We start from the raw sequence: 26804 nt of genomic DNA, 5'->3' as shown, positions 1-26804 counted from the left end.
TTGAGGTAGAGCAGCAACCATGTGAAACTCATGGGACAGACCCAATCCCTCCCCATGATGCCAATGTATCTGAAGCTTCACAGCAACCTTGGCAGTCTGATGATACATACCAATTCATTCCCTCTCAGGCCAATGTATCTGACCATATTGCACCAGAGCAGCTCACCCAATACATCCCACATCCTTACACAAATCCACTTTCACAAGAAATCCCTGAGTCAGCCCCACCTTCTGACTCCAACAGGACTCCCCAGAACAATGAAACCAATCCTTCAGATGAGGCTGAGGGTGAGAGAAAAAAGAACAGGAGAAGATCAACAAAGAGGCCCCCTCCTACAGGACAGTCATTCATACCTAATCCTGATCCAGACAAGCCTCCAACCTTCTATGTCCCAGTTGATCAGGAAGATTTTTCTGATGACAACGCTGGGTATCATTGCTATGAGTCTGAGGACTTGCATAGCATACCTAGTGATTCTGATTCTGATGAGACCACAGCCTTTCCTCAGAGTAATGCCGATGCCCCTGTTAGCCAGGTGAGGCTAGAAGTTGGAATGGAATTTGAGACTCTAAATCAATTTAGGAAAGCAGTCCGGAAATTTAATATAAACATCGGAAGAAGCATTTTCTTTGCACGCTGTGACTCTACAAGGTCGAAGGCTATATGCTATGATGAAGATTGTCCTTGGCAGATATACTGTGCCAAGAGGACATTTCCAGCAAGTTATCAGGTTAAGACCTTTGTCAACGAACACAGTTGCAGTAGGGACAATCACTGCAAGTCAGCAGATGGTAAATGGGTGATTGATGAGCTAGAAGAAAGAATAAGACTTCAGCCAAACTTGAGTGTGAGAGAGGCTGACCAGTTTTTCAGATCTGAGTATGATATACTTATCAACGAGAGAAAGATTTATAGATCTATGAAGAAGGCGAAGGAGATGATTGAGGGATCCGAGATTGCACAGTATGCAATTCTTCGCGACTATGCTAATGAGATTCTTAAGACTAACCCTGGGTCTACAGTTAGGATACACACAAATCCCATGCCTGATTCAAATCCAATTTTTCTGAGGATATATGTATGTTTTGAGACTTGCAAGAAGGGATTTGTAGGTGGTTGTAGACCATTCATAGGATTGGATGGCACATTCCTTAGAGGGTATTATGGGGGGCAGCTTTTAACAGCTATAGGGCAGGATGCGAATAACCACATCTACCCCATTGCATATGCAATTGTTGAATCAGAAAACAAGGACAGCTGGAAGTGGTTTTTAGATATCCTTCAGGATGATGTGGGAGACTTTCAGGCAAACGGAATTAACTTCATGTCGGACATGCAGAAGGTATGTATGTTTTAATGCTGCACATGTGTTTTACATATGCTATGTATAGTTTTTCATGCTTCATAAATCAATTAGATATACATGCTTAGTGTATAATACTGATTAGTCTGGTTTAGATTTACATGGTTAGATTTACATGCTTCAAATGACATTATCATGAATGCTGTTTATGGTCACTGAAGTATGAAAGTTGAACAATTGTACCAGGATTGTTGTTGAAATATTGTTAATGTCATTATTAAGGTGATAAGTGATTGCTGGTCATATGAATGGTTATATGCAGGGGTTAATTCCTGCAGTCCAAGAAATTTACCCAAATGCCAACCACAGGTTCTGTGCCATGCATATATGGCAAAATTTTCGCAAGAAATGGGGTGACTTGCAGTTGAAGAAGTGTATGTGGTCATGTGCTAAGGCCTCTACGACACAAGACTTCAGTGCTGCAATGGATAAGCTTAAAAAGATCAACGTAGGGGCTTGGGAATACTTGGACAAGATCAGTCCAAAACAGTGGAGTAGAGCACATTTTAGCGAGTATCCAAAGATGGACAACTACACCAATAACAACTGCGAGGTGTTTAATGCCAAGGTAAAAAAGATGAGGGGGAAGCCTATCATAACCATGTTGGAAGAAGTTAGGTGCTACGTCATGCGAATCATGGCAAGAAACAAAAAGGCCTTGATTGGGTACAGTGGGAGGTTAACCCCAACCCAACAGAGCAGATTAGAAAGAGAAAAGAGAGAGAGCAACAAATGGAGACCCCTTCCAACCGGAGATGACGCGGGAAATGTTTATGAAGTCCAATGTCTTCCCATTAAGGTCAGTGTGGACTTGGGCAAAGGTACATGTAGTTGTAGACTGTGGCAGTTGACTGGGCTACCTTGTAGACATGCATGTGCTGCTCTAGCTTACCAGAATAGAAGACCTGAAGAGTATGCACATAACTGGCTAACTATGGGTGCTTATAATGCTGCATATCAGATTTCAATGCGCCCAGTTCCAAGCCAAGAGTTCTGGGAGCATATGGACAGCCTACCAATTCTGCCACCCAGGTACAAGAAGCCAATCGGAAGACCTTCAATGAAAAGAGACAAAAGAAATGATGCCCCTAAGGATAAGAGTGATCCTCATAGAACTAAGCGGAGGATTGCAACCATCGTGTGCAAATACTGCCTCCAGGTGTGTGCAGTGAACTATAATTCGTTGTTTAAGTTCATCTTTACTATAATTCGTTGTTTAAGTTCATCTTTACTATTATTCGTTGTTTAATTCGTTGTTTAAGTTCATGTGTAGCCTGGTCATAACAAGCGAAGCTGCAAGAAGAGAAAGGAAGCAATGGGTGAAGCGAGTGCTGCCCCACAAGTCCCTGCAAGTGATGAGGATGAAGATATGCTGGCTGAAATGAACTATGAGGAGACATTAGAAGCTGCTGAGGCTGAAGCAGCAGCAACTGAGGTGGGAAACGGTTCAACAGCAGCCCAGACTTCACAGGTCAGTTAGTTACTTGATTCAGTTCGTTAATTATATTTGTTTAACGACCCATGTTGGTAAACTGGTTGTTCTTTCGAATCCAGCCTCCACCTTCGATGCCACAACCACCAGCCACACAACCCCATGATGCCACAACCACTGGAGCAGGCAAGAAACAACATAAAAGGAGAAGTGTCAAGCGACCACCCCTTTCTGCACATACCACAGAAGCTTCTGCACCATCTCCAAGGCATCCAACCACAACCCCTTCCACACACAACTCTCAAACAACCCCAAATCCACTGCAGGGTGCTAGTGCAGGCACAACCACAAGGTTCGTGCAGTTCATGCCTACAATGGATGTGGACGGTATTTCTAGGACTAGAGGCATACATGTTAGAGGCAGGGGTGAAGGAAGAGGTCGAGGCAGGAGGGGTGCATCAAGCGGAGCAAAAAATGGAATTTCCAGCGGGAGCAGTAACTCAACACCAATGTCATAGACTGTGTTGCTTATGTTTTTTTGCTATTCTGATGTAATTGCCATTACTCATATACTTATTTTTGAACCACTTCCTGGTTTATTACACTATGTTGGAGTAGGCAGCATTCATGTTTTGCTTGTTCTGCCTGTGACATGCTACTCTTACTCTATTTAACTATGTTTTTTGGTTTATATCATGCTCAGTCCAGTTTTTGAGCTAGCTTTCATGCTTTTATACTTCATCCCCACAACCATCAGGTCTCTATGTCACATATTGAGCTTAATTCTGATTCTTTTAGTAGAAAATGTACTTGCATGTGCATATATATCCAACTGAGTACCAATAACAGTTCTCATATAGAAGTAATAGGGCAGCAACAGAATAAAACTGTGTATGTCAAAAACAGGAAACACATTCATAGTCTCATGATTTACAAAGACCCTAATTCCATACAAATTTTACATTTTCAGAAAGAAATACAGCAGAAATATCAAACAAAATGCAACAGCCAAGGCTATCCATACAAGCAACACTCTAATACCCCTAATTTCACCCCTAATTTCAACCCTAAGTTTCTCTATCCCTGTCGCCAGGATTGATGATGCTTCGTGATTTTCCCCAACTTCAGTGACAATGAGCCCATCATCATGCCTTGGATAAGAACTCCCTGACTGTCTTCTGGCCAAACATCTTGCTATGCCCTCCCATCCTTCTTCGATTTCATCAACCCATACAAAGTATTTGCAGTCTCTTGTCTGCCAAACAACTTAAATGCAAACAAAACTTTCTCACCTGGACTCCAACAGCATCTGCCCTTACCGCCCATAGAGGACATCTGATGAACCATCGATTAGGGTTCGTAACGGTGCCAGACTCCATCAACGCAAAGTCTCTTCCACAGAAGCATCTGCCATCCACCTTCTTCACCTTCTTCTTCTTCGAACTTGACGAAGAACTGCCACTGCCATCACTTGGAGCAGGGGTAAATCTGCGGGAAGACATTGAGGGAGGTACGAACCAAGCTTCGATTGAGATTCAACGTCACACTCGTTGACATCCAACAAGTTTCGATTCTCTGGATCCTGGTTTGTATTGGGGAGGGTTGAAGCTACCTAGGGTTTTCATTTCGTGAGTTCAGCTATCCCTTTTGATTAACAACGTTCAATTCCACGTCAGAAAGGCTTTTGGGGGGGTGGAAGTGCCACGTAGGTTCAGAATGCCACGAACCAAGCTCAGAACCAAGGCGGGTCACTTTTGTCACACGGACCTCATCTCTCATGGGTACAAGTCTAGTTTCGGGCTATCATGGGTACGAATGTCAGCGTTTTCATCTCTCATGGGTACAAATGGTCATTTATTCTTCTAATGGATTAATCTTTAACTGACTAGGTTGAGAAATTATGGAAAAAATAAAAAATTATTGTCTCAAATTCAATTCAAGTTCTAAGTGTGTCAAGTGTGATGAACAATAAAAACAAACTGTATCAATATGTCCCTGAAATTATCTACAAAATTGTGGGATACAACAGCTGCATAACAGTTTTAGAAAAAAAAAAACATTACTTGTTAACAGCTACTCAATTTTGCTTCAACCAATTTCCCTAAAGCAGCATAAGTATGTGGATTATTTTCCCTACAAAAATTTCCTGCTCGGATAGAAATCATGATGCTTTGAAAGTGTATATGGATTTGGAGAAAATTTTGAAGCATGGATTGCATTCAAAACTGCAAGTATGTTGTTAAGGATTACCAGCCTGATGAAACTGAAGTTGCAGACATCTCAGATATAAACCTTTTTCAGAGACGGACTGCGGCCGCAGCAACTCAGCCGCTCTGTTTTCCATTGAATGCCATCCCGAAATGGGGGACAGTCGCGGAGGGTCAGTTTCCCTAGTTGATTTTTAGGAAGCGCGCACCAATCGAGCCGCAAAGGAGCCATCGAGCGAATGCTTTACCGGGTTAGAAAAATAGAAACCACTGTCCGTCACAAAATCAGGTGGAACAAATCTGTCTACAGGATCAATGCGAAATTCCTGAAAAATTCAGATAAAGATTGATTAGCACTTCAGAAAAATTGAAAGTAAAAGCCATAGTACAAGAATTTTATGATAACGGTTACCGCATGTCTTAGAAGAAATGCTGCTACCCTCTCCTCATTCTCTTCAGGATCTATGGAGCATGTACTATAAACTAATACTCCACCAGGTTTTACCAATCTACACTTGTGGAAAAGAAGAATTATCACGTTTTTGATCTTCATAATAAACAAAGGGAACACCGAAAAGAATCTTGGCCTTACTTGGCCGCCGCGTCGAGGAGCTCGTCCTGTAATTTCTTCAGCTCTTCCATATCTTCCAGCTTCCGGTTCCATCGCAAATCCGCTCTCTTCGAAAGAACACCAAGCCCAGAGCATGGAGCATCCAACAGAACTTTGTTACTCTTTAGCGCTTCACCATCCTGGATAATCCAAAACAAACAAAACATATTAGAAAGAAACAACTCCTCCGATTTCAACATGATAACGGCGCGATACAACGTACCGTTAACACGCGAAGATCGGCGTGGACGGTGGTAACAACGCCGTCTACTTGGTGCAACTTTGCTGTCTCTTTGAGAATCCTCAATCTGCCACGATTTACATCAACTGCAAATACCAAACCTGCAAAACACAAATCGTTAGTTGCGTGCAATGCAAGTTTTAAACAAACTAAGCAAGAAACTATTATATGGCTTAATTTTTTAGGCGGAATAAATAATTGACAATAAAATGATAGATATTAGCAATAGTTTGTTTTCTTTGCAAGTTGGCAACTTGCTTCAAAGAAATGAAAGCTCAGTCACTTCGAATATAAAAGGGGATTCAAAAATAAAAAACCCTAAAACGAAGAACGAAAGCAGTCAAAGCACAATGGCTACTCGGGAAGATGACGATGACGAAATAAACCCCTTCACCACCGTCCTAAACGATCAAGACCACCACGAACAACAACCTAACAGCTTAACCACCGTACACGACGGCGCACCGGAGCAACAGAGCTACTCACTCCGTTCGATCGAGTCAACGGTCCTGATTCGCCAGCTCCCTTCCGAGGGACTCTCCTTCCAGCTCTGGCCGGCCGCCACCGCACTCATCTCTCTTCTTGATAGCTACCGTTCCAGCCCTTCCACCAGCCCCCTCTCCGCTGCTTTCTCCGGCAGCCAGCGCCAGCTTAGGATCCTCGAGCTAGGCTCCGGCACAGGAATCGTCGGGATCGTCGCCGCCGCCACGCTCGGCGGCAATGTGACCATCACGGACCTTCCTCACGTCGTTCCGAATCTCCAATTCAACACAGATGCCAACAAAGAAGTTGTTACGTCCAATGGCGGCGCCGTAACTGTCGCGGCGCTCAGATGGGGAAACGTTGATGACGTGGCAGAGATAGGGCGCGATTTCGACGTTGTTCTAGCTTCGGATGTGGTTTATCACGATCACCTGTATGAACCGCTCCTCGAAACGCTGCGTTTTTTGTTGTTAGGGTTCGAGGAGGAGAAAGAGATGAAGAAGAAGAAGAAGAAGAAGAAGAAGAAGGAGAAGGAGAAGGTGTTTGTGATGGCTCACTTGAAGAGGTGGAAGAAGGAATCGGCGTTCTTCAAGAAAGCAAAGAAGCTCTTCGACGTTGACGTTTTGCACACTTGTGCTCCCTCCGATCGTGCTAGGGTTGGTGTTGTTGTTTATCGCTTTGTTCCCAAGGGTTTGATTGCTCCTTCAGAAGTGTGAAGTTTCAACCATAATTCCATGTTTCATTTCAAAGTTTCATATTTTTGGTATAGCTTCTGCAACTGTTGATTAAGTTCAACTTAGCTTCTTTTTTTACTTTGTTTGAAGGTGGTTAAGCATTTGGTTCAAATTTCTTGAAATAGCTCTGGTAGCTTTTGATGTTTGTTTCTCCAATTGATGAAGCTTGTTGATATTGGTCAAATTCTGCTTTGAGTGGTTGAACTGTATTAGTCTTTGGCATTTGATAATTTGTTGAGGAAGGAACTGTATTAGTCTTCTCAAATCAGATTCTTCCTTTGTGGGGTTAGTTAGAAATTGTTAACAGAGATTAGTAACTGAGTTGTGATTGGCTGATTGGTTATAGTTTTGTTGGTGTATAAAAGATCTATTGTATCAAATTGTATTCACCTTTTATTGTTCTCTCAATATATAACCTTCTCTGCTTTTGTCTCAATTCTCAAAATTCTGTGATGGCCACCATGGTTCTCATCAAAATATGAAGTGGATTAAGGAGGAGTAGTAATTTACCTTGGCCACATAAACGAGAGGCCATGTATAAGGTCTTTCCACCAGGAGCAGCACAGCAATCAATCACAGTTTCACCCGGCTGAGGATCCACAATAGAGACTACCAGACCTGAAATCATCAATCTGTGAGTTTCATCCCTCACTAAGTAGAGTCGGCTACATGAAAAGGTGAAAACCAAACCTGCACTTTCATCTTGAACTGAACATAAGCCTTTTCTGAGTAATCCGGCCTGAATTACAGTCTGAAATATGAAAGTACAAATACTCAGTAACATAATCTAGGCATGCTAAAACTCTCACAATTGATAATGTAGATCAGAAGTTATATACTGATAGAGTATTAGAGTTCAGTCTCCACCATGCAATTAACAACATTCACATATGAAAATAGTCATATAATCAACTCATCTCCTCACTGTCATACCTGCAATCCGGTTTTGACGCGAACAAATTCATCCAAATGTGGTGAAACGCTGTGTGGGACCTGAAGTTTAAGAAAAGGAAGCAAAGACCAGATTATCCATGGAAGAAGAGGTAAAATGCAAAAGGAAAGGATTGTGCAAACAAGAAAACTTATCAGTACTACCTTCAATGCATTAAGCTGCATCACAAGGTCATCTCTCGAAAAACCTCTTGCCTGGTTTGCTCTGAGACAAACACAAAATATATAGCTTCAGTTTTTCATTTTCTGTGTTATTGATAGATCCCGGTTTGGCTTTTGATTTTCACTGCTTAATTCCTAATTGCTGCTGCCTATAATACTAGGGTTAGCTAGTTTTTTGAGGCAGTTAGAGAAAAATCTGCAAGTCTGTTAGTTCAGGAGAGAAAAACTCTCTCCACAGTTGGTTAGATCCCCTAATTCTGCTAGTCCCTTGAACCTATCAGTTATACACTTATATGGTGCTTTATAAGGAACAAAGGAAAAAAGGAAGCAACATATTTACTTGCCTTAAGCTGAAACTAGGTTCACTGTTGTTCCATTTCATCAATTTAATGGTTTCTTCCTGGCCAAGATACTTTGTCCATCTCCTTACCATCCACTGCAAACAAGAAATTAGAAAATATTCAATGTTAATCTTTTTAAGTTTGACATATGACAATGTTTCTGCTACTCTTCATAGTGTTAGTTTAATCAAGTTGTATTTTTCTGACACTGGTTTATTCCTTATAACTGGCGCAAAAAAGACATGTCAGTTACACACTAACAACTGGGTGTGAGTATAGAGTTGCTAAAGCACGGGCTTGGGCACGATCATCACCCTCCACTCTGGGCAAAGGAAGAACCTCATCTTCCTGCAAACCAAACAACAATGGAGTTTATAAACTCTTCATGGTTTCTCCACTCAGAGTTTATGAAATTTGTGAAAAGGAAAACCTTGAGTGCAACTAGCTTTCGGAGGATTCCGTTGACCATGTTGCCGGCACCAGGTCTAAGCGCAACTTTGGCAAGCCTAACATTCTGCATTTCCATTCGGTATATCAAAAATTAATGAAGAAAAGGTTGGACTTTGAAAAACAATTATTGTCACTTAATAATAATAAATAATAATGCAAGAACAGCTGTCTCCTAACACCTGTATCAAACTTAAAATTTATTGAAGCCATACCAGACTTTACTGTTACAAATGAATTCTTCCTAACATAAGAAATTGAAGTTGAATTTTATACCAAGAATCAACAATTTATCATAAAACAAATAATCTCTAATGGCTGTAAACAACATAAAAGATAAATAGATAAATTCAACAGATGATAATTCTTTCTGTCTGATACTGCTTGAGCTTCAAGCAACATCAACCCAATCTATTCAACTGGAAACAAGGGATAAAATGAACAGAAAAACATACCTCATCTACAACAGCATATGGCGGCATATCTAATTTGACAATCTCATAGAATCCTATTCTTAGAATCTGAAACAGACAATGTAATAAGGTCTCAGATCAATAAATGTTTGAGTACACCAGCCATCTTTGCTACAAAACTTTCACCTAGAAACTCTATATTGAGAAATGCCAAACTAAAACAATGGTTAAGGTTTTTCTTTAGTAGTATTTACTCAGTTGAAGACTCATGGCGCATGCAAACATGCTCATAAGAAATATGTGACAGAACATTTTTATCACCTGTAAGAGAAGAGGTTCCATACTAGATATATCTTTATCATGACAAAGTGAACTGATCAGATGATCAAGATATCTTCTCCAACGAATTGTGCCCCCAACAATGTCAGTAACCTATGCAATTTAAAAATAAATAAATAAGAATCAACAACTTTGTTCATGAATGGTAACTAAGTGACATGAACTTAAAGTCTCAAAGTCCAAAATACTTCAACTTCAAGCCTAACCATTGACCACAACATGAAAATTTTAAGAGTACAGCAGAGAATGGTTGAAAGTGATAACCAATCTAAGATCATGATGATTCAATTCCCGGGTTCGAAAGCCGAGCGTTCTCTGGACATATCCCATCTCATTCTCGCCAGAACCTTTGCCTTTCTCATTGAGAAGGTCAGCAAAAGCACCACCAAGCTCTATCCTCATCAATCTCACAGATGAGACTGCAATATTATAGTAGCCAAAAAAAAAAAAAAAACAGCAAAAAATTGATAAGAGAACAAGAAGAAAACACCATAAACCAATTCTGATGCAGGGTTCAAACTGAAGGCACCCCATTAGCCAAATTCTGATGGTAACAATAACATAGATAGTAAAATGAGTATATACCAGCTCTGTGAGGAGAAACCTCTGAATTCAGCTTCTGGGTTTTGAGCAAGCGACTGGAACCACCTGAAAGTTTCAATTTTTAATCTTGGGTCATTGTGATTGAGCTGGTAGAATAATAGCAGAAGCGGTGAAAGCATCAATGAAGTTTTTTTTTTTTTGGTCTTTATAGTTAATAGTTAATTACCTTTGGTGGTGGCAGGAATGGATACGTTGGAGCTTCGAGTTCTTTGTGGAAGCTTCAGTGAAGGTTTGGAAGAAGAAGAAGAAGAAGAAGGTGAGAATTTTCGGGATTCTGCAGGGAGAGACAAACGCAGGTACAGCACTTGCGCCATGTTTTCGCTTCGTTCTTTCGAATCGTTATGTTTTTTGGATTATGATATGTTGTAGATATTTTTTCATTTTCATTTTCATTTTTCCTTCTAAAACATCTATTTATCTATTTTATCTACTAATCATCTTAATTTAATACCCCTTAGATATTAATATAATTAATTCATTCAACATCTTTTAAAACGTTAGTGTAATGCATGAAAGTGATATAAATGAAGTCAAAATTAAAAGATATTATTACTTCATTAGTTTTTATTATAATTAGTGTATAAAAAATTTATTTAAGATTTTCGTTTTTCAAATATTTTTCTTTTTTTTTAACAAAATATCGATGATTAAATTTTTGTTTTTAAATATGAAATTTTTATAAGTCAACTATCAATATTATATATACTTAAATGTGAAATAAGAAGAATAATAGACAAATTATAGGGTAAAGTATATATTTTGTCCATGAAATTTGATAAAAATTTTAAAAATATTCCTAAATTTTATTTTGTTTCAATTTTGTTCCAAAAGTTTTTTATTTGCATCAAATATACCCTGACAACTAATTTTTTAAAAAATTTAAGATCGATTCAACAACAATTTTATAAGAACAACCCTCAATACAAGCAAATCAAGCATCATTTTCATGCATTATTGTTAGATTGGTCTTAGATTTTTAGAAAATTTAGCCATCAAGAATATATTTGATGCAAATCAAAAATTTTTAGGACAAAATTAGAACAAAATAAAATTTAGAGATATTTTTAAAAAATTTTCCAAACTTTTTACCCAAAATTATATAAGCTAGTTAATAGTATTTCCATTTGCATAATTCTATAATTTAGATTTTCCAAAGGACCTTGTAAAGAGGAATAAATGATGAGGAACACACACTCATAACTTTAGGAAAACTTTAAAGCTAAAAAAAAAAAGGAAGAAGACAACTAGATTGATGCAAGTGTCATTTTGCCATGACTTAAATAAAAGATATATATGACTTGTGAGAATATATTCCTCTTGACACATGATCAAAGTTTATGGGGTACCACCATAGACAAATTGAGCACTACTACTACTTTTTATCAAATTAATTAATTAAAAAAATATAAGAATAAGTTGATAACTAAATAAATTGATTGATAAAATAGTTGTAGACATTACATGATTGATTTGGTCATGCTAACAACAATAAAACCTTTCCATATTTTTTTCCTACCGTATCCATCAATTCAGTAAATCAAAAACTAATTTTTTATGAATTTAAATTTTATTTAAATAAATTAATAAATTAACTACCATACCTACTCAAGTTGATTATAAAACATTTTTATATAAGCATTAGGATTTAGGATTATCATTAGCGTTAAGCATAATTAGTAGATAGATTCCATTACTAAACTTTTTCTTTCTGTTTTTTTCTGTTTTACTCAAATAGTCTAATACAGCGTTAAAGTCAAACGGCGCCGTTAGGACGCGCCGTCACTGATTCCTTCTTCACTGTGGCATCCGTTTAACACGTTACGCAAACGCCGTTATAACTCAAACACTGCGCCTCCAAAATTTCTTTCACTTAGTCCCAACCATTCTCGCTCTTCTCTCTCTCTCTCTCTCTCTCTCTCTCTCAAAAGACGCACACTCTTCTTTTCATTTCGTCTCTGAAATTTTCTCGTCTTCTATTTTTCCCACTCTTTTTTCTTTTCCCGGAAAATCTTTCCAATCCGGTATTCATGTCGGTATGTGTTCCTATTTCATTTTTTTTCTTCCTCTTTGGAATTTTCTGATTAGCGTCATTCTAAATTTGTACCGATTATGTTTCTCTTAATCGGTTCTGTTTGCTCTGCTCGATTCCTCGACGATGATTGCGTTTAGCAATTTCTGCTACGATTTCCGTGATTTTGGTTCGATAATCGCTATATTTTTATGATTTTTTTTGTAATTTCGATGATTGATTTTGGTGATATGATCTGCGTTTCGATTGTTCGAATTTTAGGTTAAACTCTGTGATGAAACAACAACGGAGTTTAGAAATATCTCAGATCTAAGATCTAAAGAGAAGATGAGGTTAACAATACACTGAACTAAACACTGTTAGGTGGCTTTGCTCTTTATCCAAAGACTATTGATGACTGAACATCTTTTACTGCGGAGTTAGATGATGTAGTTTATTGCAGAGAGCATTCCTTACCTGGATCTAGGGTTGGGGGAAAGAGAAGAGAGAAAACACACCTCACAGAGAGGGATGAGTTCAATGTATTAACAGTTAGTATAGAAAGGAGTTAGATGTGTTAGTTAATTGCTTTTAGATTAATTTCTCTAATCCCCATAGATAGTTCAAGTTTATGATTAAATCATCAGGTTTAGTTTTGAATTGTGTTGAAAAATGAGAATTAGTTACTTTTGAAGTTTACTAGGGTTTGAATGTTGGTTGACTGAGTTGACTTAATATACAGCAGGAAAAGGGTCAGCCACTACCTAAGTTTGGTGAATGGGATGTTAATGATCCAGCTTCAGCGGAAGGGTACACTGTAATCTTTAACAAAGCTAGGGATGAGAAGAAGACTGGTGGCAAACCTGAGTCACCTGGAAAAGCTGATCCTCATACTGCCAAGCCTGCATTAGATCCCGGCAAAACTGCGAGTGTAAGATGTTCTAAACCTGTGCATGTCTTTAATGTTTTCTATTGTTTAGGATATTTGAGTGGCTGTCTGTGTGTGTATTGTATATAATGCATGTGTATTTATTTCAAATGGATTTAGGAACATTGTTAGTTAACAAGCTCTGCTCTATGTTGCATTAACTTGTCTTGAGTACAAGTATATCTTAGCTAAATAACCTGGCACCTTGATGTATATGAGGTAATAAGGTAATGAAGTAATGAACCTTATCATTCTTGTCTGTGTAGTTTGTTGTTCTAGCTCAGGGATCATTTGTAGACTAACTCAGGAAGGTGTTTCTATTTCCTTGTCCAAGTTTAGATTGTCAAATGGCAATGTAATCATTGAATAGATGCGTGGTACTTGAATTAATCGTAAGGTATAGCGTGTTAACCTTCTCATGAATGAATTGATTTTCAGAAGAAATGGTTTTGCTGCATACAAAATCCTCCTGCAGAATCATAGTATTGGTTGCTTCTGTCTAAAAGCCTGAACAGAAGAACATGTTTATATCCAACTAGCTCCCAGTGTTTCCAAGATCTGAGCTACAGAGCCATAAATGAATTCTGTTTGAATATAAGTTTATGTACTGTAAAATTGAGTTGCACTGTGGGGAGAGTTAAGAAAACAGACTATTTTGTTATCTGTACGTATCTGTATTGATGTGGTGCCTTATAATTAGGAGCAAAGATTGCTTCCTTTTTTTTCTTTGTCTTGCGCTATGGCCTATAGTGATTGCTTCTCACATTGTATTCCTTGTTGTATAATTTAAACAAATCTTATTTTATCAACAGATTTTATTCCTTTGATTTTCTACAAACCTGATTTGATGCATACCTTACTTTCCTAAACATTCTGTATTATACATAATATAATTATAATCAAAATGGTATTATTGCGTACAGTTAGCTAAGAAGATAGCGAATTTCTTTCACCATGGATCTTCTAGTACATCTTTCTAAAGTAAACATTATACAATTCCTTCAAATGACAATAAGAATCCCTTATTTCATTATGAAATTATTTTATTTTTCTTCCAAATAAAAGACAAATGCACACAATACAATAATTTAATCTTTCAACATGCTGAAGAGGATGCATGTGCTTAGAGCCAATACTGTTGATTTAATGGCAATAGAGCTTGGTAATCTGCCCTTATCCTTCCTTAAGAAAAGTCCTTGGTATATAGGAATATTGATAAGTACCAAGAACCCACACAACAGAATTTGCAAGGACACTTTCTTACAAGTTTCAAACCAGTCTTCACTAAGGGCTAACTCCTTCAAAATGCCAAGTAAACAGAACAAATTGAGCAATGCAATTGTTGCCAATACAGTGAACAATGGAGAAGCTGCTCCAAACTCCATAACTTGTTTCTCGTATCGTTCGGAAACATCTTCCTCCATGACCTTAGCTGTGACTGTAAAGGGAGAATCTGGAAGGCCAAATAACTTGGAGATGCTGTCTATGAGAGCAAATAGGTAAGAGCTTGTTCCCTTGTACAGCACCATCCTTAGGTCATTCCACCAACCTTGGATTGTGCTTCCAAATAACACAAACTCCAACAAACTGCGAGCACTTTCACCCACTATTACATATGCAAAAGGTATGAACCATATGCTAGGCATCTGATCAGCACAAGAAATGTATTCAGTGTATAAGACAAATGAGTACATAAAACATTCTTTATTATGAAGTTATACAACAAAAACGCAATTGCAAGATACTTCTAAATAATCACATTACCTTTGGAAACAAGGGAATGCCTCTAAGGAGATAGAGTGAAGGGATGATGGAGTAATATAGCTTTGATAAGGAGGTGAGTGCCCAACAATTGCAGTAAGAATATCCCAATTGGTGGCCTAAGCTGATCCTTCCATGGCCATATAATGCTGGACAATGCTCAGAAAGAAGAATTTGAACTTGTCCTTCAGCCCATCTCTTGTGCTGAACAAGTGCTTGAAGCAAGGTGGTTGGAGCAACACCATAGAAAGCCTTCCTTGGTGGGCTATAGTACACTGATTTCCATCCTTGCAAATGTATACACAATCCTGTCATCACATCCTCCACTAGACACCCATATCTCACACCCATCTACATTTGGAATGAACCATTATTCATTAATTTGTAGTATGCATATTAAGAAATCTTTTAAATTAAGATATCTTGGTTTTCTTAAAATTTTCAATTAGTTTTTCAAATAATTATGCTACAGGTACATAAAAAAATCAACCATCAATAAACCACTTCATATAAAAATATATATATTTGACATCTCATAATTTTTTACCATACTACTGTAAACAAGTTTGATTATTCATCTATTACAAGTTTGATTTTACTATAACATGTGAAACATATATTTATACACAAATTTATAACGACTAATTTAGTGGCTAATTTTTTGTATAGATATAGCATTTTTGTTTTTCAAATCATACGATATTTTACCAACTTTTATACGCGTGCATATGAATATATAAGGATAAACTTCTTCTCATATATGAAAATTTCATTTTATAAATAGGAATTTTGTTCAACTAAAAAAGGATATGGAGATATAAGGCACCTCTTTTCCCCATAGTGTGTTTTCTTCATAGGTGCAACTTGCTAGAGCCTTTGATTTTACTTCTAATTCATGCAAGTTTTCTTCTATGGAATTGTCTCTCTCACTCTTTAATAATTCATTCTTGTATCCAACACTAAACTTCATCCCACTTAGAGCATCTCTCCTATGAAAGCAGCATGTTCCAATATAGAAAGGGCCACCATAATGATCCGCACCATGCATCTCCACCTTCATATAATAGTAGAATAATCATCAATACAAGTTTGAATATTTCTCAATTCATTATATTGGTGAAGATGAAGGGGATGGCTCACATCAACAATTGATAATAGAGTGCTGCTGTATATGTCATGTTTGAGAATGTTCTCAAAAGTCTGAGGGAATTGCACAAAAGCAATTTCATGACCTTTCTTTTCATCCATCAAAAAGCAAAGAGCATCCCTCACTGATTCTGAACTGTTTGAGTACATGTCACAATCTACATTTAGAATGATCTTCGCATTGCTAATCACTGATGACACCCTTAGCTACAATTAATTAATTAGGTGCAACATAAGAAGAATTAATATAATGTTTCATTAATGAAATTGGTATAATTTATACTAATGTAGCATATATATTATATATGTGTAAAGTATACATTTTGTCCCTAACGTTTGTGATTGTTTTCAAAAATATCTCTTAACATTTAATTTTATTCAATTTGGTATCTAAAGTTTTTGATTAATTCAATTTTGTTTCTAATGTTTTCGATTTGTGTCAAAATTACCTTTGGAAGTTTTTAATTTTGTTTCTAATATTTTATATGAAATTAATGTTAAGAGATAATTTTAATACAAATCAAAAATTTAAAGACAAAATTGAATTTAACTAAACATTAGAAATATTTTTGAAGAAAATCGCAAATTTTAAGTACAAAAAACATACTTTATCTTAGTATGTATTAATAAAACTAGCACTTAATTTTTATGCAAATAAATAATTAATCGTATAGCACTATATCAATAAAAGTAACTAATTTTTAAAGTTACTATTCAAAAAATTATCCGCGTGAATTTTTTTAGATGACTGTAAAATTATGATAAAACATCTATACCAAAGAGTTCATGGCTCCAGCTTTGAAATTGTGATGATGTTGGGGTCTCTTCTCACGAGCCAAATACACAAGAGTTGGCAAATAATTCCCATCTTCATCTTTAGAATTATGCGGCTCCTTTTTATGCAGTATTATCTATTATCGTAACATCATCAAATTAATTAATTAATATAAATGATCACCTAATTAATTGAATGAAAAAATTGTATAATAAATAATGTTACTATATTATACTTGGAGAATTGTGTCATGGTCACGTCGAGAAGAATATGAATTCCATTGAGAAAATCCTCTATGCTTCAAGCGTTCTTCACTCGCAACTCTTCCCAATTTAGTTGCATCTTCAATTCTTTTTTTCATTTCATCATATAATTTCTATACCATTAAATATATATGAACACAAAATTGCTTTGTCAGAAGTAAGTACATCATGACATTATATTAAAATTTAATTTTTCTATAACTTTAAGGACAAATTATATATTAAAGATGATTCCTTCTTTAAATTTATTTTTTGAACAATTTTATCAATTAAATTAGTCATTTAAAAATTATAAATTAATCATCATGAATGAATAATTTTCATAAACGATTGATGACATAGAATATTAATTCATATCATAACATGACACCTAATATATTTAATTAGACCATAAATAAATATATTTGTAAAAATTTGTCAATTTAGTGTCGTTAGGTTGTATTACGATTAAAGATTATATAATTGAAAAAATAGACTAAATTGATAAATTTTCATAAACATATTTATGTATAACATACATTTAGAGACATGTTAGATATCAGGTGTCATGTATACTATCAGTTAATGGTTTATATCATCAATTATTGACAAAAACTATTAATTAAGTGACAAAAAGATAAAAATAATTAATTTATAATCTTTAAAAGACTAAAACTGATAAATTTTTTCAGAGACAAATTTAGAGAATGATACATTTTTCAAAAACTAATTTCACCATTCACCCAAGAATATATATATATATTAAAGTTACATGATTATACCTTAATGTTTGCGAATTCTTTAGTAGCATGATTATGGTGAAGAAGGATATTATTAAAATAAGCAGCTGGAGACGTAGGTTGAACATTGAATTTCTTGCAGAAAGGTAACCAATGCTTGGCAAAGAGAGAAGCCTCCAAAAGAGCATAGAAAGTGAGCTCAGAAGCAGCATCATCAGAGAGATAAACACTCAGCTTCTCAGAAGGATAGTCATAAGCCATATGAGACAGCACTGTATTGATCACCATTATTGGTGGCTCAACTTCTGGATCTGCTGTGCACACAAATATGTCCACTTCTGGTAACTTGCTTTCTTCATATCTGTTATTATTATTTAATTTACACCATTAATTATAATTATTATATTATCTCTACTCCTATATATTTTTATTGATTGTCTTATTATCACTACTACTATATATGTTAAATATATCTTACTAATACATATATAAATATTTTATTATTAATTATAACCACAATATCTTTTGGTTCAAGTTTTATTATACTTTGATATATGTATTGATAGTAAAATTTAGTCATACAACAAAAAACATCTATATATAAACTAAAATTCAACCACTGAATAAATTATTATATATTTATATATTAATTCATATATTATTAAAATAATCAAACTTAACTTTTATAATAAAATAATTAAACCTACAATAAACAAATAATCATATTAAATTTGTTTATAATGATATATTTTTAACTTTAAAATATTAAATATATATTTTTATACATAAATATATATTTTTATACATAATAATCAATTGATGATTGATGTTTAATATATATATATATAAGTGATACACTCAAGTAATAATAAGAGAGGAGTAGTCCTGCTGAAAAGGTCATAATGTCAAAGATGTTGAAAGGACTAATAACGTATTAACGTGAACGTAATAATATATTAATATGGACAAAAAAAATTATTTAAAAAATTTAAATTTATCTTATTTAATATTTATTTGTTATAAAATATATTAAATAAAATTAAAAATAATAAATTTTGATATTTTTTATTAATATTTTTATTATTAAATATTGGTGAAAACTCAGGTATAGTCAATTTCACGTGAAGTTGATAGTTAAAAACCGTTAAATAATTTGACTAATTTGGTTAAATTTTTATTTAAGAGTTCTCATTTATTAACTTTATATGAAGTTAATTGTACTTGAGTTTCCACCTTAAATATTTTTTTAATATAAAATGATACTTACCAACAAGTTATAACTCAAATATTATAATTTTAATATACGTACTCATCTAAAAGTTGTGGATTCAAATCTTTTAATTTTGGAGAAAAAAAAATATAAAATGATACCTTTGAGCGAGTCTCTTTTTGAAGGTTTTCCTAAACACTAAGTTCCACCGGACGGCTTGAGTCAAGACCCAGTAGAGGCCGAACCACAGCTCCGCCGCGAGCAACCCGAGCCAAGTCCATGTCCCATAGTAGTAATCTTCGCCGCCGTGGTCTTCTCCTCCGGTGGGTACGTGGGTCAACCGGTAAGCATAGACAAAGCAGATGGCCACAAACAAAGACAGTGAAAACAGCCTATGTAGGAACCTCCCTCTTGATTTGGTTGTCTCAAACAATGATTCTTCATCATCACTCCTCTTTACAACCATATCTTTCTAATGACTTTAATTCTATGTATTTCGAAATATATATAACAATTAATAATAATAACAATAATACTAGTTTTCTGTTATTATTACAAAACTAATCATAAGCTAGTTAACATATATAGAGTGATGAAAGAATGTAAACTTGTAAAGTGTAATCATATATAACTTGTATTATTAGAGGAAGAAATACGCAGCATATATATATAGTGATACAAGAACAGGCAACAAAGGCTTGCATTGATAAATAGCTAACTTGTTTCATTGATAGTTACTTTACACTTAAAAAAATAAATAAATAATAAAGTTTTTGTTTCGTTTTGTTTTCGTTGATGAAAATAAAGACATTAATGATGTGTTTAATGGAAATGTAAAATTTAAAAAATATATATATAAGGAAAAGAATATAATGAAATTTATAAAAAATATTAAAGATAAAATTAAAATAAGTTAAATATTAAAAATATATTTAAAACTTGTTAAGAATATAAAAAAAAATATATACTTTATCTAAAAATAAAAGTAGAGAATAGGAAACATGTTAAATATCTTTATTTTGAAACAAAATTGAGGGTTTCTGAAGCAATATTATTGGTTGAGAATTTCTTGGTAGAATGATATATATTATTCTGGTCAAGGAGGTGAGGTATATTCTGGTCAAGCAATAATGGTTAAGGTTGTGGCTTGTGGAGGCTTTTTGCACTATATGATTATGATTACAGAGGCCTAAAGACAAAAAGGGTACCATTTTTTCTGTCTTTTTCTCTTTTTAATGAGGCAATGATGGATAAGTTTAGCTAAACATTGATATCTTTTACATTCAATTTGGATCACATGTAGCATTATTGCCGTATCAACATTATTTAAGATTTTTTATAAATATATTTTAATTTTTATAAATTCAATATGTTTGACTTATGCAAATATTTTTTTTAAATAAAGAGATTGGGTTATTGAGTGTGAAATTGTGAATAAATAAATACTAATAATAACAAAACTCTGGCTGCAAAATAAAATATATATTAAGACAATATATATATACAAAAAAGATTATTTGTACACTAAAATTAGCATCTAAAATTAATCATTAATATATTTATATATAAATATATATATAATTTAATTTATTTTTAATATGTATTTATATTATATTTTAACATGTATTTTATATAATAACTGACTTTAGTAACTAATTTTAGTATATATTTTTAAGATCTCTAATAATAAACTAAAACAAAATTGGAAAGAGATCGACAGAGATTCAAGATTTTTATCAATATTATTGATTGGAACACAAATATATACTACTTCAATATCATTAATTCATTATTGAGCATTTCTTTGACTTTTAGCTCTACAATAATTAGAGGACAAAGGTTGCAATGAAGCATGCCAATGAGGCCAATATTTGTAGTATAGTGTTTTTTTTCTAATGTTATCTATTGGCAGTTAATTAACTAGTTTTCATTGGTATATCTTACTAGTCATGTCGTTAGAAAAAGTTTAGAATGCGTGTTTGGAATAATGGTTAAGGTTGTGGCTTGTGATGGCTTTTTGCACTATGATTACAGAGCCCTAAAGACAAAAAAAAAAATGTACCATTTTTTCTCTGTCTTTTTTTAATAATTATTTTAATCGCTCTCTAAAAATTTTAAAAAAAGATATTTTAATTTTTAAAAAAAATTAATACACATATCAATTCTTAAAATTTTATTCCAGCAAATGAATAAGTTTTCAGTTCATTTTTTAACAGAGTAATTATTTAGATTAGTCTCTAAAAATTAAAAGCGAACATTTTAATTTCCAAAAAAAATTAATACATAAATCAATTTTCAGCGTTTTTTACTATCAGACATAACAGTCCCCATCTATTTTACTTTTACTATATGTCGACCTTTATTATTATTAACTTAGATTTGTGCATGCGAATTATGACACTAGCATATTAATATGCTCTTTTCGTTAGAAACAAGTAAGGTGAATAATGATGCTTTGAAATCCAAATTAAAATATTTTCTTTTAATACAAACATATTTTTTTAAAATAAGACATCTTTTAATTATATTAAATACAAAAATACCAAATGGTTTCAATCTTAAATTTTTTGTAGAATTATCTCTAATAATTTTTTTAATTATTATTATTATTATTATTATTATTATTATTATTATTATTATTATTATTGAGTGAATATATATATATATATATATATATTTTATATTATAAATATATACGTAAAAATCTAATGAATAAATTTATTATTATTTTTATTCAAAAAATACAATAAATTATGGTACAGTATTATTGTGTAATTAATAATATTAATAATTTTATTTTTTTTTATAGAAAAATGTTATCTCTGACAGAAAAAATCTTAATAATTGATTTGTGTGTTAATTTTTTTAGAAACTAATAAAATATTTACTTTTAAATTTCTTGAAGACTAACCCAAATAATTACTATGCTAAAATATAAACTAAAAACTGATTTATCTACTAAAATAAAATTTTAAAAATTAGTCATTGTATTATTTTTTAAAAAATTAAAATATTCATTTTTTAAATTCTTAGGACCGATTTGGTAATTACCAATTTTTTTAATGAGGCAATGATGGATACGTTTAGCTAAACATTGATATTTTTTACATCCAATTTGGATCACATGTAGCATTGCCTTGTCAACATTATTAACCCTCTTTTTTTTGATAAATGTTTTCTCGATATTATTTTATATTATGATATTAATATTCATTTAGGATTAATTTGGATAGATTTATAAATATATTTTTTATTTTTAATTTATAAAAAAATTATAATGTTCTAAAAAGTTATTTAAGTGTTTATGAAATAGTTTTAAAAAATAAATTTTTTATAATAAATTTTTTTATCATTTTTTTTAAAATAAACACTTTTAGAACTAAAAAATCAAATACAAAATAATTTATTTATAAGTTACTTTTACTATAAATATTTATTATCTAAACTCTTTTTTCAAAAAAAAAATTAATTAAACTATTTTCGCAAACTGTGTCTTAATTTATTACTATTAGATACCAGGTGTTGGTGTTGTTTCTATTCTAATACTCTCTCGTTTTCAAATAATAATATAATTTAAAATTATAAAAATATTATTTTTTAAATTTTTATTCTTATTCGATAATATATAATTAGAAAAATAAGAAAAAAAATATTAGTAAAATACTAAACAACAATAAATAAATAATTTAAAATTTTTTATAAATATATTTTAATTTTTTTCAATTCAATATTTTTAACCTATGCAAATATTTTTTAAAAAATAAAGAGATTGAGTTATTGAGTGTGAAATTGTGAATAAACCTATACTAATAAAGACACAAAAAGAAAACACATACTAATAATAACAAAACTCGGCTGCAAAACAAAATATATATTAAGAACTCCAATACGCTAAAACAAAATTGGAAATATCTTAATCGATTCTGTGGCTTTTTTTATCTAAATAAATATTAGGAAAACATTATTTCGAAAATATGCGGCGTAGAAATCTCTTCCACAAATATGTAGGGCATTTTTTGGAAGGTGCCTACAATATGGGTTTGCAATTTCATTCCAGGGTGGAGTCAATGAAGAACATGCTGGTCGTTTCCACCGGGAAATTCGAATTCCTGCGTGTAGCACAGGCGGCATATTGGGTCACGAGCACCATTAGCATTATGTTAGTTGTTCTCTGTTATATATTTTACCGTTCAGTATTGTTGTGACTTATTCTATGTTGCTTTCATTCACTGTTTTGTTACTTGTTCAAAGTTGATGTACTCTTTCCATTATGTATTGTTTTACTTGCTTCTATTAAGTATGGTTTTAGTGTCTTATCATCATTTGATGTATATATGTAGTTTTAGTAATGATTGTCCTCATTTTATTATGATTATACCATAACAATAACACAGCCGTAAGATAAACAACACACGCAAATATGCATTAAACAAAAGAAAAAGAAACATTTGGCATTTTTTAGTACAACAAAACTCAAATATTGCAAAAACATACTACAATAAACCAAATTGGTGGCATTCTAGGTGGCAGAAACATGCGGACAATATCGCCTTGTATGTCCTGGTTGCCTACAAAGGCCACACCGCTTATCTTATTCTGACTCAATCTCGTCTATCTCATTCCGAAATCTCGTAGACACTGGACGTCCTTCCATTGTACGTCGTAAGAGGGGGTTGGGACGGACACGTTGTCCTTCATACGAGGGCCACATCTCCTCATCCGGCATTGGCTGGAATTCCATTTCGTAGACCCGAAACACGCTTTCAACCCGGTAAACCACATCGACATACTGTTGCCAGTCCAGTCTCGCGTATGCGCAAGCGGCCAGTGCATGAGCACATGGGTAGTGTAACGCCTGGAAGTAACCACAGTCACATCTACGACGCTGAAGGTAAACCCGAAACCGAGACTGCACCCCTACAGCAGTTATCTCATCAACTGTGAATATGGAAGTAGCTCTGTTGTACGACGTCACTAGCATCTGGGAAATTCCCTCACGGTTCGCTAATATGACTTTTTGCAAGAACTGTGAGAACACCTGACCACATGCAATCTGTGCTTGTGCTTGCCGACCTTTGACGATGAATAACTCATTCAGGCGATGGTAGGTAGATTTGACAATTGCACAGACTGGTAGATTTCTAGTTCCCTTGAGGATGGAGTTGATACACTCAGAAAGATTGGTCGTCATGTGATCATATCGTCGCCCGTCATCAAGGTGCTGCAGCCATTTAGGTGGCTCTAACCCTCGGATCCAGGCCATCATCTGCAGAGATGTTACAGGATCCTCGCTACTGATTAACTCCAGGTAGTACTGCGCCTGCTCTTGCGTCTTCGAATACGCGGCATTAACCAGGTGTCTTTTGGCTTCCTTACTCTTGAAATTGGTTGCGAAGTTGGAGGCAATATGTCGTACACAGTAAACATTGTGTTCCCAGCCACATCCTTCACGCTCCAATGCGGCCTTTATTGCCGCATGCCTATCGGAGATAAGCAGAACTCCTGGCCGAGTCGCTACATGTCTCCTCAAATTGGTAAGGAAGAAGTACCATGAATCTGTGTTCTCTCTTTCGACAATTGCGAAAGCGACGGGTAGAATGTTGTTATTTCCGTCCTGTGCTATACCCATGAGAAGGGTGCCTGTGTACTTACCATACAGGTGTGTACTGTCCACCGACACCAGCGGCTTACAATGCCTAAAAGCTTGAACACATGATGGGAACGACCAGAAAACCTGGTGAAATATGACACTATCACCGTCTAGAGTGTTCCCAACATAGTACGGCCGCGTTTGGAGGTCAACAATTGTCCCTGGTGTGAAAATGCTTACTTAATCAAACATGTCAAGGAGTAAACGGACAATGAATAGCAAAGACCATACCATACTGAAATGCAAGTAATACCTGGGACGAAAGCTTGGAATACATTGAAGTATCTATGCAACTGGTCATACGAATCGTCCCAATCACCATAGATCTTTGCGATTGCCTTCTGCTTTGCGTGCCAAACCTTCTTGTAAGACACCTTGTACCCGTACGCTGACTCTACCGATCCTTGCAACACCTTTACACAAATCGTCACATCAGCATGCACTATGGAGAATATATGCTGGCAGATGACATTGATGTCAAGTTGAGCGTGATCTTGAGACATCGAACTTGCCAAGCAACTATGAGGCCCTTCGTATTTTCGAATTTCCCAAAATCTTGAAGACCTTGTCTTCGCGACCCGTACCATCCAACGACATTGATCCTCGAACTGCTTGCATCGACATACATACCTACTTTGGTCTGACTCTACCACCTTATATTCTGCACTCCTACGGATGTTGTAGTTTTTGACTGCCAGCATTGCTGTTTCCCGGTTGAGAAACTTCAACCCAATCTCGAGCTCCATCTCGCCTGACAAAGCGTAGCTGCTCGGTCTGTCCTCTGCGACACTCGAATGCATTGCTCCAAGATTTAAAGACAGGTAGTGTGCTGGTGTGCTGGAGGATACACCACCACCTCCCGATGCAACATGTGTTGGAGGAACAGAATCGCCATGTAGAGGTTGCGTTTCCGGAACGGCTTCTGCTTCATCACCGCTGAAATCTTCAATATCATTCTCGTCAGACATTTCTGCAACGCCAGCATCAGGATACTTATCGAACCCAACAAGGGTAGAAGGGGAGGGGCGTGCTTCACGAATATCTGCATTCTGTTCCCGCGTAATAAACACGTTAAAGCTTGGACTACGAGCCCTACTAGTATCTTGAGGAACAAAATCATCCGCTCCCAGATTTCTCACACCCTCCACATTATTGGAACTGGACAAGCTTCCACCAATATCCTGAAGATTTAGACAAAGCTCCAACAAATAGATGTTTCTTATGCTGCGATGATAAGAAAACATCATCGACACATGCTGATCAGATTTTATCTGTATTTTTTGATACGTAAACGAGTTGGCCACTGCAACTGGCATCCTGTAAGACAGCTTTGTGATTTCTTTTTTTCCAACCATTCCAGTATGCATCAGAATCATATTCTTCAGCTCTTGCAACGATGTTTGTGGCGGAATCATTATCCATAGTAGATTGTCGTCAATGAATGTAATACCTTCTGCCGTATGAAAATTTTTTCTATTAGAGTATATAATCACGTAAACATTCTCCAAAGCCATAAACAAAGCAAACCAAACTTAATACCCAAAAATTTTTGGCCAATACTATGGTGCTAAAAAGAAATTTTTTCAGTTGGTGCTGAAATTATGTGTCATAAGAAAAAAACAACACGTGTTTATGTTGTTGGTAAAGTCCTAGACAATTCTGCAGTGTGCCAGAGAGTACTATATAAGATAATTAATTACATAATCTCAACTCATGCGTTAATGAAGATGATTATGATTTTGGATTTTTTTTTATGGCCCAGCAACAATTTAGTAAATAATTGGGCTTACACTAAGGTTTGGGTTTTTTGATTGTATTATTGAATAAAGATAAAGTTTATAAATGACAAAAGATCCTGTCCAAAAAAATAATAATAATAAATGTCAAAAGAAAACTAAAATTGTAAAAAAGAATTTATTACTACTAAATATGTGTTTAGATTGAAGTTTATAAATAAGAAGTTGCATAAACTTAATTTTGATTAAAAATGAGCTGAGATTAGCATAGTTTATGTTTG

The 26804-nt window shown here is 34.5% G+C and overlaps 4 protein-coding genes across 5 annotated transcripts; 2 read left to right on the top strand and 2 right to left on the bottom strand.

Moving 5' to 3' along the window:
• Positions 1 to 3427: 3427 nt before the first annotated feature.
• On the bottom strand, positions 3428 to 10713 carry LOC130941152 (uncharacterized). The gene is made up of 16 exons (XM_057869557.1): positions 10494 to 10713; positions 10310 to 10372; positions 9989 to 10143; positions 9707 to 9817; positions 9428 to 9493; positions 8956 to 9039; positions 8787 to 8873; positions 8529 to 8620; positions 8167 to 8227; positions 8005 to 8064; positions 7762 to 7822; positions 7582 to 7689; positions 5837 to 5955; positions 5596 to 5753; positions 5416 to 5512; positions 3428 to 5329 (listed from the first exon to the last, which is right to left on the bottom strand). The coding sequence occupies exons 1-16, from the start codon at positions 10639 to 10641 to the stop codon at positions 5198 to 5200; spliced, it is 1602 nt and encodes a 533-aa protein (XP_057725540.1). The 5' UTR covers positions 10642 to 10713; the 3' UTR covers positions 3428 to 5197.
• LOC130941154 (uncharacterized) lies at positions 6150 to 7465 on the top strand. The gene has a single exon (XM_057869558.1). The coding sequence runs from the start codon at positions 6205 to 6207 to the stop codon at positions 7051 to 7053; it is 849 nt and encodes a 282-aa protein (XP_057725541.1). The 5' UTR covers positions 6150 to 6204; the 3' UTR covers positions 7054 to 7465.
• Positions 10714 to 12178: 1465 nt separating the features above from the next.
• Positions 12179 to 14085, top strand: LOC130940807 (protein NOI4-like). Of its 2 annotated transcripts, none has more exons than XM_057869045.1 (3): positions 12179 to 12360; positions 13081 to 13266; positions 13702 to 14085. In XM_057869045.1, exons 1-3 carry the CDS (start codon positions 12355 to 12357, stop codon positions 13744 to 13746), a joined length of 237 nt encoding a protein of 78 aa, XP_057725028.1. In that variant the 5' UTR covers positions 12179 to 12354; the 3' UTR covers positions 13747 to 14085. The 2 variants fall into 2 exon arrangements, with proteins under 2 accessions (XP_057725028.1, XP_057725027.1); XM_057869044.1 differs by having other exon boundaries at positions 12182 to 12360; positions 13078 to 13266.
• Positions 14086 to 14269: 184 nt separating this feature from the next.
• Positions 14270 to 19774, bottom strand: LOC130940806 (cellulose synthase-like protein E1). Its single transcript, XM_057869043.1, has 8 exons — positions 19299 to 19774; positions 17970 to 18288; positions 17181 to 17321; positions 16947 to 17081; positions 16165 to 16377; positions 15851 to 16078; positions 15028 to 15375; positions 14270 to 14909 (listed from the first exon to the last, which is right to left on the bottom strand). Exons 1-8 carry the CDS (start codon positions 19601 to 19603, stop codon positions 14352 to 14354), a joined length of 2247 nt encoding a protein of 748 aa, XP_057725026.1. The 5' UTR covers positions 19604 to 19774; the 3' UTR covers positions 14270 to 14351.
• Between the last annotated feature and the right edge of the window lie 7030 nt (positions 19775 to 26804).

Source organism: Arachis stenosperma, chromosome 7 (assembly GCF_014773155.1).
Source record: "Arachis stenosperma cultivar V10309 chromosome 7, arast.V10309.gnm1.PFL2, whole genome shotgun sequence".
Classification (NCBI taxonomy): domain Eukaryota; kingdom Viridiplantae; phylum Streptophyta; class Magnoliopsida; order Fabales; family Fabaceae; genus Arachis; species Arachis stenosperma.
The sequence above is the reverse complement of the archived record's forward strand: the minus strand, read 5'-3'. Positions and strand labels throughout refer to the sequence as shown.

Excerpts from the sequence above, each read along its gene's own strand:
- LOC130941154 (XM_057869558.1), top strand. The coding sequence starts at position 6,205 with ATGGCTACTCGGGAAGATGACGATGACGAAATAAACCCCTTCACCACC.
- LOC130941152 (XM_057869557.1), bottom strand. The coding sequence starts at position 10,641 with ATGGCGCAAGTGCTGTACCTGCGTTTGTCTCTCCCTGCAGAATCCCGA. Across the intron at positions 10,373-10,493 it reads CATTCCTGCCACCACCAAAG|GTGGTTCCAGTCGCTTGCTC; the intron begins GTAATTAACTAT and ends TGAAACTTTCAG. Across the intron at positions 5,956-7,581 it reads CTCTCGTTTATGTGGCCAAG|GTTTGGTATTTGCAGTTGAT; the intron begins GTAAATTACTAC and ends TGTGTTTTGCAG.
- LOC130940807 (XM_057869044.1), top strand. Across the intron at positions 13,267-13,701 it reads ATCCCGGCAAAACTGCGAGT|AAGAAATGGTTTTGCTGCAT; the intron begins GTAAGATGTTCT and ends ATTGATTTTCAG.
- LOC130940806 (XM_057869043.1), bottom strand. The coding sequence starts at position 19,603 with ATGGTTGTAAAGAGGAGTGATGATGAAGAATCATTGTTTGAGACAACC. Across the intron at positions 17,322-17,969 it reads AAGAATTCGCAAACATTAAG|AAATTATATGATGAAATGAA; the intron begins GTATAATCATGT and ends TTAATGGTATAG. Across the intron at positions 16,378-16,946 it reads CTGGAGCCATGAACTCTTTG|CTAAGGGTGTCATCAGTGAT; the intron begins GTATAGATGTTT and ends AATTAATTGTAG.